This window comes from Cardiocondyla obscurior, linkage group LG20, assembly GCF_019399895.1.
Source record: "Cardiocondyla obscurior isolate alpha-2009 linkage group LG20, Cobs3.1, whole genome shotgun sequence".
In the NCBI taxonomy this organism is placed as follows: domain Eukaryota; kingdom Metazoa; phylum Arthropoda; class Insecta; order Hymenoptera; family Formicidae; genus Cardiocondyla; species Cardiocondyla obscurior.
Window position 1 is genome coordinate 3,156,051 of NC_091883.1, and position 18,491 is coordinate 3,174,541.

The 18,491-nt window shown below is 45.6% G+C and overlaps 1 protein-coding gene across 3 annotated transcripts in view; it reads left to right on the top strand.

Annotated features, from left to right (window-relative positions):
* Positions 1-3,831: 3,831 nt before the first annotated feature.
* LOC139110492 (rap guanine nucleotide exchange factor 2) overlaps positions 3,832-18,491 on the top strand; it is a 76,544-nt gene continuing 61,884 nt past the window's right edge. The window contains exons 1-3 of one of the 3 annotated variants that reach the window (XM_070670306.1): positions 3,832-4,160; positions 8,374-8,501; positions 9,836-9,919. In XM_070670306.1, the coding sequence (XP_070526407.1) occupies positions 4,092-4,160; positions 8,374-8,501; positions 9,836-9,919 (281 nt within the window). In that variant the 5' untranslated portion in view covers positions 3,832-4,091. Of the gene's footprint in view, positions 4,161-8,373; positions 8,502-9,835; positions 9,920-16,565; positions 16,631-18,491 lie in introns of those variants that run through there. The other 2 variants (XM_070670316.1, XM_070670315.1) reach the window with 2 other exon arrangements.

Genomic DNA, 18,491 nt, shown 5'->3' on the forward strand with positions numbered 1-18,491 from the left:
ACAGCCGTGCATCTTTCGAGAGCGACGCTAATGAACGAGCACGTGCTATCCATAGCGCACCGAATTACGGAAGAATCGAGACCTGATAAAAAAAAAAAAAGATAGGAGGTTTGCCCGCGAAAAAGTAAGCGATATAAATTACGAAATCGATTGTCTCGTGGCGCAAAAGGACGTAAACGCCAAATATATCATCCCCGATTTACCATTATCCATTCGTACGTCTGTGTTCTTTTGCGCCGTGTTGCATGAAGCTGTCAAAGAGAGAAACACACGTGCGACAAGCCCCGGGTACGAGATGAAGGGCGCTCTGCTGCAGCGGCGGCGCGTCGCGCTTTTAACAGGCCGCTCTTTGTGATACGGCACGCTGCCCGGAACATCGCCGTCAGCATATGTGGGATCCAATCCGGCTCGATTGCCCAAGAGACAAACGGGCAATAGACGTTGTTTACCAAGTCCTTACAATTGCGCCTGTTTTCAGATCCCACCGGCCCACAGATTTTTCGCGTCTTGTTGATTCGCGAAAGCGATGCGCGACAAAAGTTTCGCGCGGCGCATTTTAATTCTCGTGCACTGATATCAGTTTTTTTTTAATTTTTTTATCTGAAGACCCTTTAAGAAATATAACGCCGTTTATCTCGATGTGCTAGCTTGTTGGCGCACATGCGCACTTTCCGGGCAACGGTAAGCGCGTGCCTCATTCTCGATTCCAGTTCCCGTTCCATTTCTGCGGCCCGTCCACCTGCGAGTACTCGCGCGTTTAGTTTCGCGATGGTCACGGCACGTTTACGCTTATACGTACGGTGAATCCGCACGATCGTCTCGACGATCAGCGGCTCGGATTACTTCCCCGAGCCTCGCCGTGTAGCTTTTCCTCCACGGAGCTGCGGTCCGCGCGCGATACTTCTCCATCGTGCGTTTGGCACGCGATACCGTCGCTTTCGCGGTTTGCGATTCTCGCATTGCGGAGAACACGAGTTCTACATTAAGCGACTCGAGGCTGCTGGGTTTTATCACGAAGCCGACGCGACGGGGAAAATAAGAGCGGCTTATCGGAGCGAGGAAATTATTAGCCCGATTATATCGATTCGTCGACGGGATTTCAAGTAACAACGCCGCGATATTATACGTTTCTTTTGCAACGCGATGTACGGAATAAATAAAAAAAAAAAAATATATATATATTACATGTATAAAATAAAAATTAAATGCAGAGTTGTGACCCGTGACGACGTATAGCCCGATCAAAATACCGCCGTAATTATTCGTCCGAATATTAAAAGTCCGAATATTAGTATTTGGTCTACGGTCCCGCATAGAAAAGCCGCTTTTACGAACTGCCCCATATACCGAGGATATTTTTATCGATGAGCCGTTTACATGCACGGCCGAAGACAGATTTGACTCTTGGACCAACGCGTTGTCCAAGAAAGACACGACGCCGTAAACAGACCGTGACGTAGCCTTTAATAACTCTTTAGCCCATTCCTTTCTCATCGATCTAAATTAATTTTTATAAGATCCGAGCCGCGGCGTTCGAACGTACGTCATCGAGTCTTCTCGGCGCTGCATCGCAGGGCGTTTGGATGCTCCAGATTTTTTTGTTAGGCGTCGCGGCCGCTATCAGCTCGTCGATTTTTACAGGTCGCCGATAACAGTCGGCACGTTGCGTTTGCGACCTACATGCCGCCCGGCCACGTTGTTCCTTCGCGGACATCGGCGATAACTCATTAGGAGATCCGCCGTTGTTCAATCCGGCGTCAATCCACGTGTTCCTTCCCCCAGTTCAATTACGGATCGTTACGTGCCGGCGGTCGATGATCGCGCGCGATTAGTAAATTGATACACGCGGACGCGCTCCCGCGCGCGCTTTTGTTTAACGGCGTTTCGCCTCGCGGTGCATAGGCAAGAGCCCGTGAACGAGACGCGGACTCAGCGAGTTTCTTTCACGACGGGGATAAAGAAGGGAGCCGGTCGAGCCCCGGGCGGGAAAAGAAGAAGAAGAAGAGCACCGCGACGAGGATGAAGGGGGGAAGGGGGGGGAAAAGGGGGAAAAACAAGTAGTACGAAGCTAAACAGAAACGATCCGCAAGGCCGATGGAGCTCCCCCTTTCGCTGTATCCCGTCATACCAACCTCCTCCAGGTTCAGTTCCTCCGCTCACGCGTGGCTTTTATTCCTAATAGATCGCTTTCTCTCTCTGGAATATTTACACGTCGAAAGGCCACGCGACGCGGAAGCAAGCGACGTCAGGTCCCGGCACGTGTAGTTCGATAGTTTTGGTTAGACGAAGAGTTTTGACGCCTACGTAATTTTTTTTTATATATATTTTTTTATTTTATTTTTTTTTTTTATTAATGAGTATTGATTCTTGTTGCTTGTGTGTGTGTTTTTTTTTTCTTCTTTTTTAATCTACACGATAGAATATTTGGGAACCTTGAGCCGTTTTAATAGATAGTAGGTTAATGCAGGGAGAATATTCTCGGCAGAATCGATTGGCGTACGAAGGAATAATATATGAATATTGTCTGGGAACACTTGGAAAGTTATGAAGTTCTTTTTTTAGGCGGATTTGCGGGCGGATAAAAGAAACGTATGAAACACCGGGGATTGAGATACGGTGAAATACATACATTCGAGGCCGATCGATCTGTCTTGTCCGCGCGCGAGTTATTCTCGTCTCCTTTCAATCAAGAAGCGAGGTCCTCCGCTTGTTCTCGATCATTTAAAAGTCGCCAGTCCGCGTGTTTAAGTTACCTTCGGCCAGGCCCCGGTGGGCCGAGCCGGTGGGAATCTATTTATGCAAAAATGTGGGAGATACCCGCGCGTAGCTTTGTCGGAAATAATTATGCTCGAGAGTCCGCGGGTGACGTTCGCGCGCTTGAAGTTTCAAATCGAACGTCGCCGTCGCGATAATCAGATGAGTTCCCGAGTGCTAAGATCCAATCGAAGCGAGACCCAGTCCCGTTCCTTGAGGATCAAGAACCTCTGAAATGCGCCGTCGGGTTCATGGGTGCTGAACGCAGCGCCGTGGGTACTTGCACGACCTCGACTTACCGCTTTCAAGGTAGTTAAGGTACGTGCCTCGCGTGACGTTACTTATTCAAGGTCGGACGACGGTTTCAGAAACCGAGGATCGCGTAACTCTTCTCATTCCTCGCAATTTTTTGTGCGAAATAATTTTTTTTTGAAATCGCCGGAAATGTAACGAGAAAAAAAAAATACCACATATATTTAAATTAGTATTTGATTTAATTTAATATTAGGAACACTTATATAGACGTTATTTGATAGTTTAAATATCTCTGATTATACGAATTTGCGTTTACCGCGACTTGCCGAGAGCTAAGATTATTAATTCATATGTCAACGGCGTTCCTACTGCGCAAAGAGATGTAATTTCCACTGATCTTCCTGGCCCTGAAGCAGCTAAGGTCAACACGCTGACGTTTCCAGTTTGGTCGATACACGCCGCGTCTGCAGGTGCATCTTAACGAGTGACTTCCGATTCGCGACGTTTATAATTCTACCTGCGCGTTTCGCGATTCGTAACGGTGCTTTTATCGTCATTAAGAAATTCAAATCGTGAAAGATTAATCCCGTTTTTATTTTATTTTATTATTTTATTTTTTTACGACGAGGAAAAGTCGTCAATCACTTGTTTTCTTTTTTTTTATTAAAAGAAAATTGTGCGTGATTTAATTTCTACTAACGTTTCATCTGTTTTCTGTTACAGAACGCACCGTCGAAATTGAGAAGAGCACGTCGGAAGTTGGACAATGTCGAAGATTTGCTGGAATAGTTTACCGCGGAGATACTCCGCGTTCCCCGTGACTATCGAGTTTACAAATCGCGCGTGATCGGGAATATTTTTGTGAAAGAGAAGTGCGACGAATTTCGTGAACTCTGATAACATGATAAAGTTCCTCCTCGGGTTACGAATGGTCGACGCGGTGCCGCGCGTACGTCGTTGAGGATCGGAGAACTTTCCTCCCCACGGGGGTGGCGGCGATGTCCAGGAACGTGTATCCGAGGACACGGAACTACGCGAGAGCTGTTAGGAAAAGGATCGTGGCGTAGTCTCACCCGGCTATTATGACGGATTACTTGGATCCACACTTCGTTCGGGCTCTCTGCCGCGATCCGGAAAGACGGACTCTCCAGGTGAGTAGATTGATTCGCTCCGTATTTATTTCGATATTTCGATACGTGCCGTAAAAAGAAATCACATGTAAATTGCCCCCTAAAAAAAAATGCTACAAGTATCATTCACGTAATACTTACCGAATTTTTACAATAAAGTTTTACACTCGTCATAGTTGATTGACAATTTACACGTGAAAGTTTTTTTTTTTTTACGGCGTGACACTTGACATTTTTTTTTTTTTTTTCTTTTTTTTTTTTTTTTTGGAAAATTGTTTCGAATGAGGTCATGCCCGTTGGCTTTGCGAGCGATTTTATAAGCACACAGTCTATTCATTCGATACTTGCATAAGGGGCATAGCGTAGAATTACAAGTGTACAAGTTGTACGGTCACACGACTATACACATGTACATTTGACTCTGCAAGCAGTGGAGTAAAAGGTTAAAGGGCACCGGCAGCATCTTGAGCCAGTGCTATCTGAACTTTCGTAGCTACTTTTCGTCATTTTTACGTAACCGAGATAGCGTTCTTCGTGTAGATCTTCAGTAACGGTAATTATTTCCTATTCATTGAAAAAAGAAAATTAATCAAAACGACAAAGCAGCCGAGATTTTTAGCAAAATAGAAAAAAAAAAAGGAATATTTTAATCATTTGGATTTGATTTTTATTCGTCAAAGTATATATTTTCCACGAATGAAAGAATATGAAATATCGATTTTCAAACAATCGACGGACCTCTCTCTTTGCGCCGCGAATGTTAATTGAAGGTTTGCGAGAAATATTTGAATTGTGCACGCTTAAAAAGTACTCCGCTGTTCAAATTCTACTTCGCTCGAAGTTTTAATTAATTAAGTATTTGCTTCTTTCAATTTTTGCAACCGAGTCCGCGGGTGTAAAGCATATTGGATCTCCTCCGAATTCTTTTTTGTACTCGATTGCGCTCGCGTGTCGAATATGTAATGCGCCAGTACGATATCTTACGTATAAGTGTGCTTCAATGTAGACACACACGGCAGCACAAATATTATAACCGAGATTGGTTTTCATTAAATATTTGCCTCGGGTAGGATTTCAAATTTTTTGCGCACGAAGCTTTTCATTATTTCATGACAAATAAAGACTTACCGTTTTTTTCATTATTTTTAATATTAAAAACCGCGCATATTCAGCGATATGTTATTCCGAGAAAACAATAAATGGATTGATATCTCCGTCGTCTCGTCAAAGTGTCTCGTGGCATCGGCATCCGCTGGTAAAATCAGCAATCCCGCGGAGAAACGTATCAACGGTACATGAAGAGCGTACGTTTTCCAAAGAAACGCGAATCGTAGATTCCGCGGATAAGGTCTTAGAAAGTATAACAGCGATATATTCTTCGCCGCCGCTAGGTCGCGAACATCTCAGATATTGCCACGCGTGCGACTGTAGTACAAAGAGAAAGAACGCTTCTCTTAATTACGAGGTCGGATCCTTGGGAACATCTTTCGATGCAAACGCAAACAAAATTTTTAACCGCGCGCTGCGTTTTCTGATGCGAGATTAATTCGCGCCTTTTCGACGGGCTGAAATTTATTATTTAAAAACGATAGTTTCACAAGAGCCGAATGAGGATAAAAAGTCTCTGGCTGATGGAACGCGGAAATTAAATGATTTTGTCGTGCTTGTACTAATCACGGTCGCGACATGCGACGGTGCCGAATACACTTTCCTGGCGTGTTTCGACAACGCGTTACGCCATCGTTAATGATCCAAGGAAATTAGCTTGCCGCAGCGTCGTTCTCCATCGGTGAATTACTCGATACGGTCTCCCGGCATCTTTTTGCGAGGAAGAATTACTTTGTGGAATTGAAACCCTCATTCGAAACAAATTGTTAACTTAAGTGGCCAAGCGAATCACTGAAGGAATCTCGGTAGAAGAACTATTATATTTTGTAATAAAATATATTTTTCATTATAAAATTCGTTCTGGGGAAAAAGAATTTTTCTGTATTATTTATTGAAACAATTCGTGGTAACGAAGAACTTTATATACACGTATAAGTTCTCGTTATATTTAATTGTCCGGCTCTTTGTGGATCTCGTATTCTCGTTTATGTCAGCGAACGATAAAACAATTGTTATTCAAATAACAGAGTACGTTTTATCTCCGTATGCTTGCGTAAAGTGAGCTTGATGATAATTTATAGTCTCGGAAATGGTTTATGCAAAGAAAAAGCGGCGTGCGTAGATAAGATATAGGCTCGTGCTAGCATCGCGCTTACCCTTTTCCTCGAGACGCCGGCACGCATGGCATGCAGAGCACGAAAATTTCGGAGATAGCACGGGAAAAGGTTTCCGGGCACTCGACATCGAACTTCACCGTTCATTTCCGTACACGCCGAAACGCCGATCGCCATTAAATTCATAACTGCGCGAATTAAAAATTTATAGCTTCTGCCATCGAGATTGATCGATGCAATACGCGATGTCATAATTTTCCTAATAATTATATAATTAAATTATCTCAGTTAATTTCTCACGCTCAGACTTTTTTCTTTTCTTTTTTTTTTCTTTTTTTTGCTGCGGTTATGTCACGATTTTTTTCAAGGCCTGAAAACGGCGACGACAGCGTCGCGCTTTATAAACCATATGTAACTTCGTAAGAGTCGAAAACTTGGGCGCCCGCCTTCCCGAGAGGGCAACAATAATTCAGATTTACGACCGAGAGTGCATTTCCTTTATTTAAACTCTCCCGGGAGTGCGTCGTGCGATCCGTACGCGGAGATCGCCCCGGCGCTCGCTCCACTTTTCGTGCGAAAAAGGAAGAAAGGAGCCCGAGATCGCGCCTCGCCGGCGAGAGAGTCCGCTCCCTTTTGCGTGCGAAACGCTCTCAGACGCCAGCGGCGTCTTTGAGACACTTCGGCGTGCACGTTCGCATATTTATAATCTCGTTTCGACCCCTTGGTTTATCGCGTTACGATGCGCCACATCTGGCGGCGCTTAATTCCAGTTTCCTAAGCCAGCTTCCCTTCCGGCCGTGCTCCATCGTGATAACGCGACGATTTTTGCGGCTTGATCTCGTCGCCGAATATACCGTCTCTCATTTAAAATCGAGCACATATCCCAATTATAACGGTCGCGTAATTATATTTATCTAAAACGTTTGCGAGTGAAACGTTTCGCGATTAACCCGGGTGGCCGCGTCGCGCTTATTCGGAATGTAGGCCGCGTAATTCCGCGGACCGCGCGGGAAAACGTAATTATCGCGGTGAGCGGGACATTTTCGAAATTAGCCGAACGAAATCGGTATCACCGCCACCGGCTCACGGGGTCATCATAGGCGGGCGGGGCGGGTTCACGCCGGCAAGTGCGCCGTAACGTTTTCGCGCGCTATTACGCTGATTGCGGTCGGGATCCGCGTAGAGCCCAGACGAAACGGCGCCGACGACAGCTCGTCCGAAAGCTGAAAACACGTCGGGACGGATGGACGGACTGACGGGTGGCTGGTTAGACAAGTTCGATCGGCGGTCCGGCGTGAAATTGCGGGACGAGACAACCCCGTGCGCGTCTAACAGACTTGAGGGAAGGTGTAATTAGATTTGCCATAATTTGGCATACGGATCAAAGTTGTTACGCGTGAACGTGGGAGTTACCGCGACTCGCAGGCGGATGATATATACAAGACATAGACCCGGGGTGAATTCGCGCCCTCGACTTCGCCGTCTGAAGCTTATCATATTTATTCTGCAATTTGTAATATTTGCGTAATGCAAAATGTTACGCGCGGAAACGGGAACGCTTGCCGACGTCAGATTTTTAATTCGCGCGCTCGATGCTCGAAACGCCTCGTGTTTCTGTGGAACATGAAAAACGAACCGAAATAGCCGGCGGCGAATTCGCGGCGTACGTTTGTTTACACGCGAGCGCGTAACACCTTCGCGTATCGCTGACCCACCGCCGTTGGTGATCCCGCCGGTCGACGATTTCCGCTGCGTGGCCTACATCATCAATGAAATAGATCGTGCCGCGAACGTAACGAGGCAAATTGAGTTCGTGACGATCGCTTTAGCTCGCAACTGTAATTTTCTGTTAAAATCATCGCGACGATTGTCGTGGAAGGCGAGAGCGCGGATGGCACGGATAAGAGAAACACGTGTACGGCAGCTTCTTCCCGAGCCTCGGTTCGCAGACCCGAGGCGAGATCTTCTCTTCGAGCGTCATTCACATTATTTCGCTTTTTGCTCTGTTCCAGGACCTGCAGATCATCTACTATGGGCTGCTGGGTCTGGAAGCGTTGCGTCCATGCAGGGACTCCGTTCTTCGAGGGCTTTGCAAGATCGTACGTTACGAGAGGCATCACGCGAACCACGTCCTCTATTAGTAAGTACCACATCCTCGACATGTTAAAAAAAAACCGTGAAACTGTTACACGTAAAACGTCGATCTTGCATCAATTATTTTTTATTAATTCGTGAAAAAAGATAAGAAACTATTGGAATGGATTTAAATATTTTAATTTTATTTATCGCGCACGTAATTTCGAAATTTTAATCACTTTTAGTCGGTTTTTAAGGAAACGAGAGAAATGGTTATTTTGTTAAGAAGATATGCTTCAACGAAATTGTGATGTAATTTCGAAACCACAGAAATTTCACCATCGAAGCGTATTTTTGAAAGAAAAAGGACGCCTTACGTGTAACATGAAGTTTCGGTATCGTGAAACTTTCCTAGGATAATCTGGGAGACCTGCCAGTTATTGATTTCTTTATTTACCAGCATTTCTATTTGCGTTTTATTTTAAAATTAGAGCGATATTTTTGGGTTAGAAAGACTTTTTAATCGTCGTTTGTAGGACACTCTTTCTCTTAAAAGTGAATATCACAATTGTTTAATTATAGATACACGAATAAATTTAATATAGAAGAAAATGAATTCGAATATTTTCGAATATATCACAGAAATGCTAATAATAAAAATATCAAATATATATATTTGTGATTTATAAAGAAAGCTACGAGGATCATTAAAAAAATTTTATCAAACATAAGAAATCAGTTATAATTTTATTAAAAAAAGAAAAAATTAGTGGATAGAAAAATTTGTCTTAATTGCGAAATGTCGAGTCGAGATTTGGAAAATAATTTGCGGACAAAATCAAGTTGCGTACGCAATTGTAACATGTCAGATGATTACATTATCAGCGAAAAGCAAACGCGTGATACCGTCAGGTGTAACTTGGTGTAAATCCCGCAGTAATCTTCCTTATCAACAACGTGATACCGCCGGGAAAACCTTTTATCAGGTGCGATATTCTCGCGTGCACGAGAGAGACCTGCAAAGCTGCAGCTCGAGATGTCGCTGTGGGTTGCAATTCTTCGTTGCGAAAAGTGAACGGCGCGTTATCACGAAGCGAACGATAGAGATTGAATAATAAACTCTCTTAATTTTCATTATTCAATTATTTTAATAAATCCGTGACGTCAATTTCCATTATCTTCACGATTAATCGAGAGAGAGAGAGAAAAAAAAAAAGAGAAGAAAAAAAGAGTTCTCGACGAGAAATTTAATCCGCGATTAAATCAATCGATTTTTGCTAATATCTTTAATGAGTCCTCTTCTTTCGCGACATTACGTCAAAACAATTTGCGCCCCATTTGTCGCAAACAAATTCCCAGCGGCTGCATCGAGAGTAAACAGGGTGTTACGATTTTCAGCACCGGCGAGTTGGCTACGAGCTGGTACATACTTCTCTCCGGCTCCGTGTTCATCGATGGATCCATGTTCCTTCCCCGCTCAAGGTAGGACTGCACAAATTTAATATCGCGTAACGAGATAGTTTTATTTCCGTCTCGAGGGGATTGTAAAAAAAAGAAAAAGGGAAAAAAAATCCTTTCTTCGGCGCGGAACAATTTTATCTCCCGTTCCCATTTTTCTTCCACAGCCCGAGCCGTGAAAAACAGACGAGAAAGCACGACTAACTTTCTCTTGACGTATGCTCGTTTAATTGACTTTTTAATTATTCGCCGCTATTCTGATCTCGCGCGGGAGCCAAAATAGGGAGAAAAGGTCGTGGATATTTCTGGACGTACAACTGACATTTCCGTAAAACGAAGACGTTCACCGTATGATATAGGTCGGATAGTGATGATAGGAAAAATAAAGAAAAAATGTCTTACAGGATATTTCTTTTCCACTCAGAAGTGAAGTATTCCCTCTTTTGAAAATACGTTTATTCTCGCGAAGTAAATGTCGAAGTGAAAACATACAGTATTAAATGTAAGACACTCGCACGACGAAGTTCTATATCGACGCTGTCAAGTAAAGTACATTTCCGAAGAATAATTTTCTCGCGCGAAGCGAAGGAAACGTTCGGCACAAAGCGATGCGTTGAAAGCAAGATTTACTTTCGTCCGATCTAAGAACATTAATTATTTATGGCACCGTATATTTATCAGAAAATTTTTAATATCTTTGGCTGCCAGAGTTTGATTGCCGCTATCGCGGGCGTGACAGAAAACTGCGAGCTCCCGTTTTGAAACTTCGCGCGTATTAAAACGTCTAATTACTCGCCGCTCTCCCACGTTGAGCTCAACGTGAGGAGTTATAATGAGCGCATAAAGCACGTATCGTCGCGTTTAGGGACAGCTCCGTCGTACAGTGCGGCTCGGCAAGCTAATGGATTAATGGTCGTGTAATTCGTGCGATGTTATTTCGAGACACCGCGCGTACGTCACATGCAGAGCGCGCTCGTAAATTGGCCTCTCTCCGTCAGGGTTACGGTCACAATTTTCTCTCCCTTCAGACACGGAAATTCTCGCCAGCCATGCAACCCTAAGGTGTGTAATAGGCGGATAAACTTCTAAGCACCTATTTTCGGCGCCGTCGGCGGGCATAGTTTTCATATGCATTACGGAGCAGCAGCGCGTCGTTACTCCGTTTTACATTTAATAATAATTTAATAATTTAATAATAACTCCGTGGAGAGCTGCAACGGTCGGGCAACAATGAAATCTCGGCATATTTTTTTTATTTTTTATTTTTTTTAATAGGGGATATGTTTGTACGTTTGGCTTATGCGATATTAATTATATCCATCGCTTTAAGTCTCGAGACCGCAATCTTACATTAATTTCTCCGAGGATCGTAAACGTGATTATGTATAAATTACACAGACAAAATTCAGGGCGTGATAAATGAGAATGAACAAAAACGATTAATGGAGACGATATTGTTTGAAGAAACAAGCTGGCGCTTCCGCGTTTTAACACACGGGGCGGGCTGCGGCATAATTAAATCGACGTTTTATTTTGTTTCTTCCGTTTAAAGAGCCTGTTTAAGCGGAAGGCACACGCTCGTGCACGATGGGCGCTCTTCTTTATTGGCGCGCAATGCCGCTCGCGGAAAAAAAAAAAAAAATAGGGGGGAAATGTGGAGCGCTTATTATCCGCGGTCATCACACGCTCGGCTGCCGCTTGGTGGAACGGGACGCTCTTTCGTGTTGCATGCGTCTGATGCGCACAGACGAGCAGACGATGACGACGACGACAGAGATGCGGTTGACCGCGCGCACGAGTACTATCATAAGAGAGGAGCACGGTGCCCGATTCTAACAAATTAATTTCCGTATGACCGTTTTAATGCCCCGTTTCTTCGTCCCCCTCGTCCGCCACCCCCCGCCGGTCTCCCCGGGTTATCTCGATGATAGAGCAGACGCGCTATCGCTGTAGCGTGTCCGCAGGATCGCGACATCGTGAGGGAGAGGTTCCGATCGCGTACGCCGTATACCCGCTGCAAAAAGAATAAAAAGACAATTACACGCAAACCCGTCCGCGGCAATGGACGTAAAATTGTGAAAAGGGAAATAATGGAAAGTCACGTAATTTAATAAAAATGTTTAGTTCGAAGAGTATTTTTCGCGGCGTAAACTTTACGCCCATTGTAGTGGGCGATGTTCCTTACAGTGCACGCGTTGTGTGCGTATGCATTTCCACTTTGCCAGAGGGAAAGAGACGCAAAGGCTGCCTCGACGCTCCCTTTCCTTCCCCGGGTCCGTAAAAATCAGCCGGCGAACGTGGGGCGTGGTTACGTGGGAGAACCTTCTCCTCTCGTTCCCTTCGGAATTTCCCCTCGCGTTCTCCACTTCCTCTCTTTCTACCCGTCTCTCTTTCGCTCTTTCCCACCGTCTCCGTGTTTCAACCCTTTTCTCCGTCGCTCTTTCGTTCTCCGTCTTTCTTTCAACGGCGGTGTCACCATACCTCGCCACGCCGCGATGATGAAATGACACCTCTCCCGTTGTCTCTTAATCTCGTCTTTTTTTTTCCCTCGTCTGCGTTTATTCACTTTTGTATTGTTCTTACTCACGGTTTTTTATTTTATTCTATTATTATTATTTTTAATTTGTTTGCTCGCAACGCGTTACGAACTCGTAATTAGTAAATTAAAAATTGGACATTAAATATACGGTATATTAAACTTTATTATTTTTTTCATCGTTTAATTTATCATTTTTATAACATTTTTACGCGTTCCTTTCATTTTTTTTTTAATTATACCACTCGAGGGCATTTTGACAATCGGTGTTTGTCTGCTGCAGCCTTTATACATAAAATGCGTTTATCTCAATAATTCTTAATTCCCATTGTGCCTCCTCCTTCTCCCCCTCGCCTCTCTTCCTCCCCCGCTCTTCAACCTTTCACTTTGCTCATCTCTTCTTTGTCGTTTGTACCGAAAATTTACGAACTCACCCGAAAGATACCTCGGTATAAATGGTAGAGAAGAGATCGGCCACGAGTTGAAGAGTGAGGCTGAAGAGCGAGACGAGGACATCCTACTTAAAGCGAGTAGTCTGGTGCGACAGAGACGGAGATCAAGAGAGCAAAGTAGATCGAGTGAGAGAAAGAGAGAGAGAGAGAAAGTGAGAGAGGCAAAAAAGGACAAAGAGCGCCGATAGAGTGAGAAAAGTTGTGTATGCAGTGCTGTATGCACTTACTACGTTTTATCCACGCCGTCGATATTTAATTTTTTTAAATTAAATCCGATATGGTGGTCGCGAAATATTTAACCTCGTAGCCTCGCATAGCTCGCAAAATCGATTTTATCATCTATAATTATCTAATTACGTTCCCCCTCGTGTTACACGAACTGGATTATCTCAGTCAGCCGATAGTTGTAATAAAACGATATCTCGAAACGTTCGATGTTAATTCTATTAGTTCCGATTTCGCATTGCTCGTCGTGTTTGTACATTTTAGAACTGCGTTGCAACCTCGTCTTTTTATTTCCGATATACAGCCGCCAGCGTTAAAATGCATTATCATTTTTTTTCCCCCTTTTTTTTTTACGACTGAAAAATGTGAAACGTACAACCTGCGTATACATTTGACATTTTTGAATCGTAAAAAAGGTTAACGCATTTTATACTAGTGAACACATCGGCGCAATTCGACTCGGTCAACTGATATAAAAACAACACGTAACGCGATCGCTATAACGTAGCATCGACGCAATTTTAATTGGCGTGTCACATCGAATAAACTGCGTACAACGCACGCCGCGATACGTGCAGCTCGAAATCAGCATCAATCGAAGTAACACATTAAGTAAATAATAATTAATATAATAAAATAATAAATGACGTAATAACCGTAATATTAAAAAAAAAGTCAATACTGCTCGACGTTTCGCAAACGCATGCAATACTCGAACGGCGCGATAACGCGATCCCGATTGATTACGATTCTTCATCACGCGCAACCCTGCCAAGTTTTTATTTTATTTATATACATTTATATCGACAAGCGGGAGGATGCAATCTCGACATCTTCAGACGGCTTCCGAAGCCGAAAAAAAAATATCAGAAAGAACGTAGAGTGGATGATAGTTAAATCCCGACGGGCTGGGGGTTAAGAGGGATTTTTTTAATTAAGGGAAACGACAAGCCGATTTATTATAATTCCTCTTGCGTAATCGTTATTATAATTCTTCGCGTGAGGGAGGACATATTATTTTCCAATTTCTAAACAGTCGAGCCTAGCGGACGTTATCTTACGAAAGCGCACAGCTGCCGACGACGCGTTTCTACGTCGCGCCCACATCCTGTGAATGCTCATCGGTACCACGCGGAGGAGAATCCCACCTGGTTCGCGCGCGCGCCGGTTACGCTCCTGACCGGCGTGAGAGAAAGAGAGAGAGAGAGAAAGAGGCCGGCCTCACCTACCAAGAGAACCTCCAGTCTTGTCGAGAGTTCCGTGGCGGTCGGCGAGCGTTGCGATTAATAGCGACTGCACCCGCGAATCGCATTCCGATCTCGCGATCCTCTGCGGCCCGAGCCCCCGCGCGTTCCGGAGAATCAGGCTCTCTCTCTCTCTTTCCCTCGGCTCCCTCCGAAGATGCGGCCGCGCCGGTCGTGAGTCGAGACCCTCGGAAGGGATCCTCTGGGCTTCGGCGATGCGCGGGATCGAGACTACGTCGGGATTATCGTTCGTCCGCCGGTGCTAGGCGTCGGGAACGTGTGTGTCCGGTCCTCGGGATCTACGCGCCCGCGATCCGCTCGATATCGATGAATCTCCGCGGCGCGATCGCGTCTGGTACCGCCGAAGAGTGACACCACCCTCGCGAGTGACCGCCCTCCCCCCGCGAGAGTACCTCGGTCGCGCGCCTTCCGGCCTGCCGAACCGGATGCGCTCTCGTTTCCCCGTCCGCAAGTGACGTAATCGCGCCTGAGGAGGCTGAGCGCGGCATTGTCGCGCGTCGTTGCGTAGAACGGAGCGTGCGTAATTTCCATCGGGAGCCGATCAACCTGGGACGTCTGCGGTAAAACCTTGGAATTAAAAACAATCAGGAAATTGCTCGCGAAGAAGCAGCGCGCGAAGAGAGAGAGAGGGAAGGAAAAAAAAAAATAACAAGATAAATAAAGAGAAAAAAATAAGATAAAGGAGAAGAGAGACGATATTCTGCGGAGTAATCAGGCTGAGTGTACCTCGTATTTTTCGCTGGCTCGGCGACAATACACCCAAATTTCGCCGCACCGAGAAAACCACAGGAATATTGTAGCGCTTTCTACGTGGGAATCGAAATCGAGTTAGCTGGTTTGGAAAAAAAATTGCCACGAGCCGTATCTTCAATCTAATTCAATCAAGAGATAATCGAAACCTGTTGCGAAGGAGAAAGTATCCACCGGGTACGTTCAGTTTTGCGGGCATCACGTCATCGGCTTGCAGCCGAAGAGCATTCCGTCGAGATTCTCGCGCGCCGCCAATTTATGCGGAAACGGAACGCGGGAGTTTTCAGTCCACGAAAGGAAAGTCGAGGGCTGTTACCGCCGTCTGCGAGGGAGAGATTCAGGGGTTACGTGCGTGCGTCGACTTCTCCCGATATCCCGCGAAGCGTCCCAAGTGCGGAATTGAATCTTTTATCGGAGCGAAGCTGAGAAGAGACGTCCTTTCCGCGATTTCGCGAACGGCAGACGGACGTCGTTGCTCTGAAGCTCATCTCGCCCAGAGATTAATCTCCATTTTCGTCGCGTACCACGGCGAGAGTTTCTGGATTTTCCGAAGAGACGACCGATCCGGAATCCGCGAAAGGTCGACCGCTTTCGCGAAGGCCAGCAATTGCGACGGGAGAGCGCGAACAATCGTCCGACGAGTATCGGCGAGCTACCTCGCGGGGATCGGTTTTAGCGACCACGTTTACGAGGACGCGGGAGAGCGCGGTGCTTCTCGGCTTCTCGGGCGCTCGTTCGCTCAGCGCGCGATAATCGTCACCGTTCGCTTTCACCGCCAGCTTCGACTCCGCCGGCAGCTGGCGGGTATTCCGTAATAAATCTAACAGCGCGCCCGGAGCAAGGGGTCCACGGCGACTGTTATCCGACGCGCTCTCACCCGCGAAGAGGGAAGATCCGGCGAGGAGATCGCGCGTCTTACGAAACTGCGCGCGGCACCGCGGTACGGCGACGATCAGCGAAGGAAGGACCGCGGCCGAGAAGGCGAGCCTGCGCAAGTGGGTCGTGGTAGAAACTTTTCGAGAGTTCACGGGGGTCCCGAAGAGTGACCGACGACTGGGATCGAGTCTCTCTCGCGCCTGCTCGTCGCGGCTCGCGACGATCAAATCGACCCGATCGAGAGGGGCGAGCGGTGAATACACCTTCGGCCACCGAGCCGTCTCGGGTGAAGGGAGATCAAACTACGACGAGGGAGCGGGTGATCGCCCGAATGCGAACGCCGAGGTCGTCGCTCGTGGTGCGCGCGATTTATCTCGCCGATCTGCCGGCTCGACGATAAGAGCCGCGAGATTCCAGCGGGGTCGATGGCGACGACGCCGGTGTGAAGACACGAGTCTTTAAGATCGCGAGTCGTCTCACTACATACGTCGCTTCGTCTCATCGTTACTCTCTCTCTCTCTCTCTTTGGGAGAAGCCAAGCAGCGCAGTAAAAAGCCGGCAAGCTGGATGCTACAGACGGTGCCTCGCCCCCTCCGCCCCCGCCCGACATTACTGTCACGCAGGATGACCGGTGAGGAACTTTAAATCACCCTTAACGACTCGAATCTTCGCACGTCCGAGGATAACGCGCGGTAGTGCGGCGATTACGGTGTTATTAAAAATATGCGTCGTGCGTTTCTCTCGCTAAATTAACTTCGCTTTCGGAATTAATTTCGCGAGAGGATATTTTAAAAAGAAAATAAATAAATAAATGAAAGAGTCGCCGCATTACCTGCGACGGAATTAACTTGCGCTTTACAGTAATAGATTTAAGGACTTGTCCGGCGTTTAAATTGACATAAGCTTTCTCGCGTTCTTTTATTAATGTTATTTCATTGGCATTTTATTTTTACCTTTCCCGATAAATAAATTAACGGGTTAAGAGTTCAGTGATCGCCGCTGCTCCTGGCAGCCGGTGAATTGTTCGCGCGGGCCGCGCTATCGGGTTATTGCTGATCGTATCGTAATGAATTCGATTAGCGGATAGGAACGGACGTCGGCAGGGTCGATAGGAATTTTCAGGGAATAATTCCGGCCTTCCTTTTGCCCGGGCGGCTTTGATCCGCGGAATAATGGGACGGCGTCGGCCGCGATGCATTTCCGCCCCGTCCTGGGCTTACGGGCCGCTATTGTTTCGCGGCTGTCACGCGTGCGTGCACGTGACACGGAATCGTCAATACCTCGCGTCACGTTTCGTTCCCTCCTCGCTAAACAGCGAGTGTATCGCATTTCGGTGAGGTTTATCGCGGGAACGGCGCCGATGCGCCGACGTGATCGGGAGTCACGTTTCACGGATCAAAATAAACTGGAGCAAAAATCTAAGGATCGCCGTTCGTCGCCGATGCTCGGCCTTGTCGCGAAATCCCGAGCGAAATGTCGCAAAAGGAGGTTCAGATAGGACATTTAAACGCGTCGCGGAAATATACGTTCTTATCCTATCACGATTTTGCGATGGAAATACTCGGGGCGATAACTGTGACAGAGATGACATTTCGTCGATATTTGAATATTTCGGTAAAGTGGGACAATTTCAAGAAGACAGCTCGAAATTCAATAAGACAGATATCTAATTACATTTTTATTTTCACGAAACTCTATTTTCATTGCGGTAACAGTGTCTCGCTGAGATTTTTAGAGATATCGTTGTTATTGAAATATTTCAAATGAAAAGTAATATTCAGCATTTTATTGCTGTGAACTTTTGGCAACTTTTTATTTATTTTATTTTATTTTTTTTTTATTTTATAGAATAATATATCGATTTTTTGCTGGCCGTACGACGCGTGCTTTATTTAGTCGTTTCGTAAAAAGAGCCAAAAGGCAGAGTGACGTGGATGTATCAACGTATACCCACGTAAAGTTCGTAAATAAATATGAGTCATAAATCATTCTCGGGATAAAATTTGTTTCGCGATTTTTTATGATTTTTAATTAATAAAAATTAATACTTAGAGCTCAATTGAATTTAATTTCGATATTAAAGTTCAGGTAATTTTTTAAAGCAAGATACAACTATACGCGTTTATTTCTATTATTTTTTCGTCTCCTTTTTTTTTTTTACAACATCCGATAGATTTTGTCTCAATGACGCAAGTAAATTAAGATAATTATTGGTTCTCGCGAAACAATTAGACGAGCTCACAATAGTCATTGTTGTCACTGTAGAGCGTAGTGGATAACGTATAATGAATGTTGCGTCGGATACGATCTCTTATTGTCACCTGCTCTTTCTGCTCGCTTCATCAACGACCGGTGCTCGAGGTCGCCTCCAATCCTCAAGTCCGTTCCATATTCGACACCCCGCGACTTGCGTGACTAATGCGCTTCCTACGTTTGCATTAATTTGTCGATCTGCTGAACGATCCGCGCGAACTTGCAATAAAGAGCTCGGC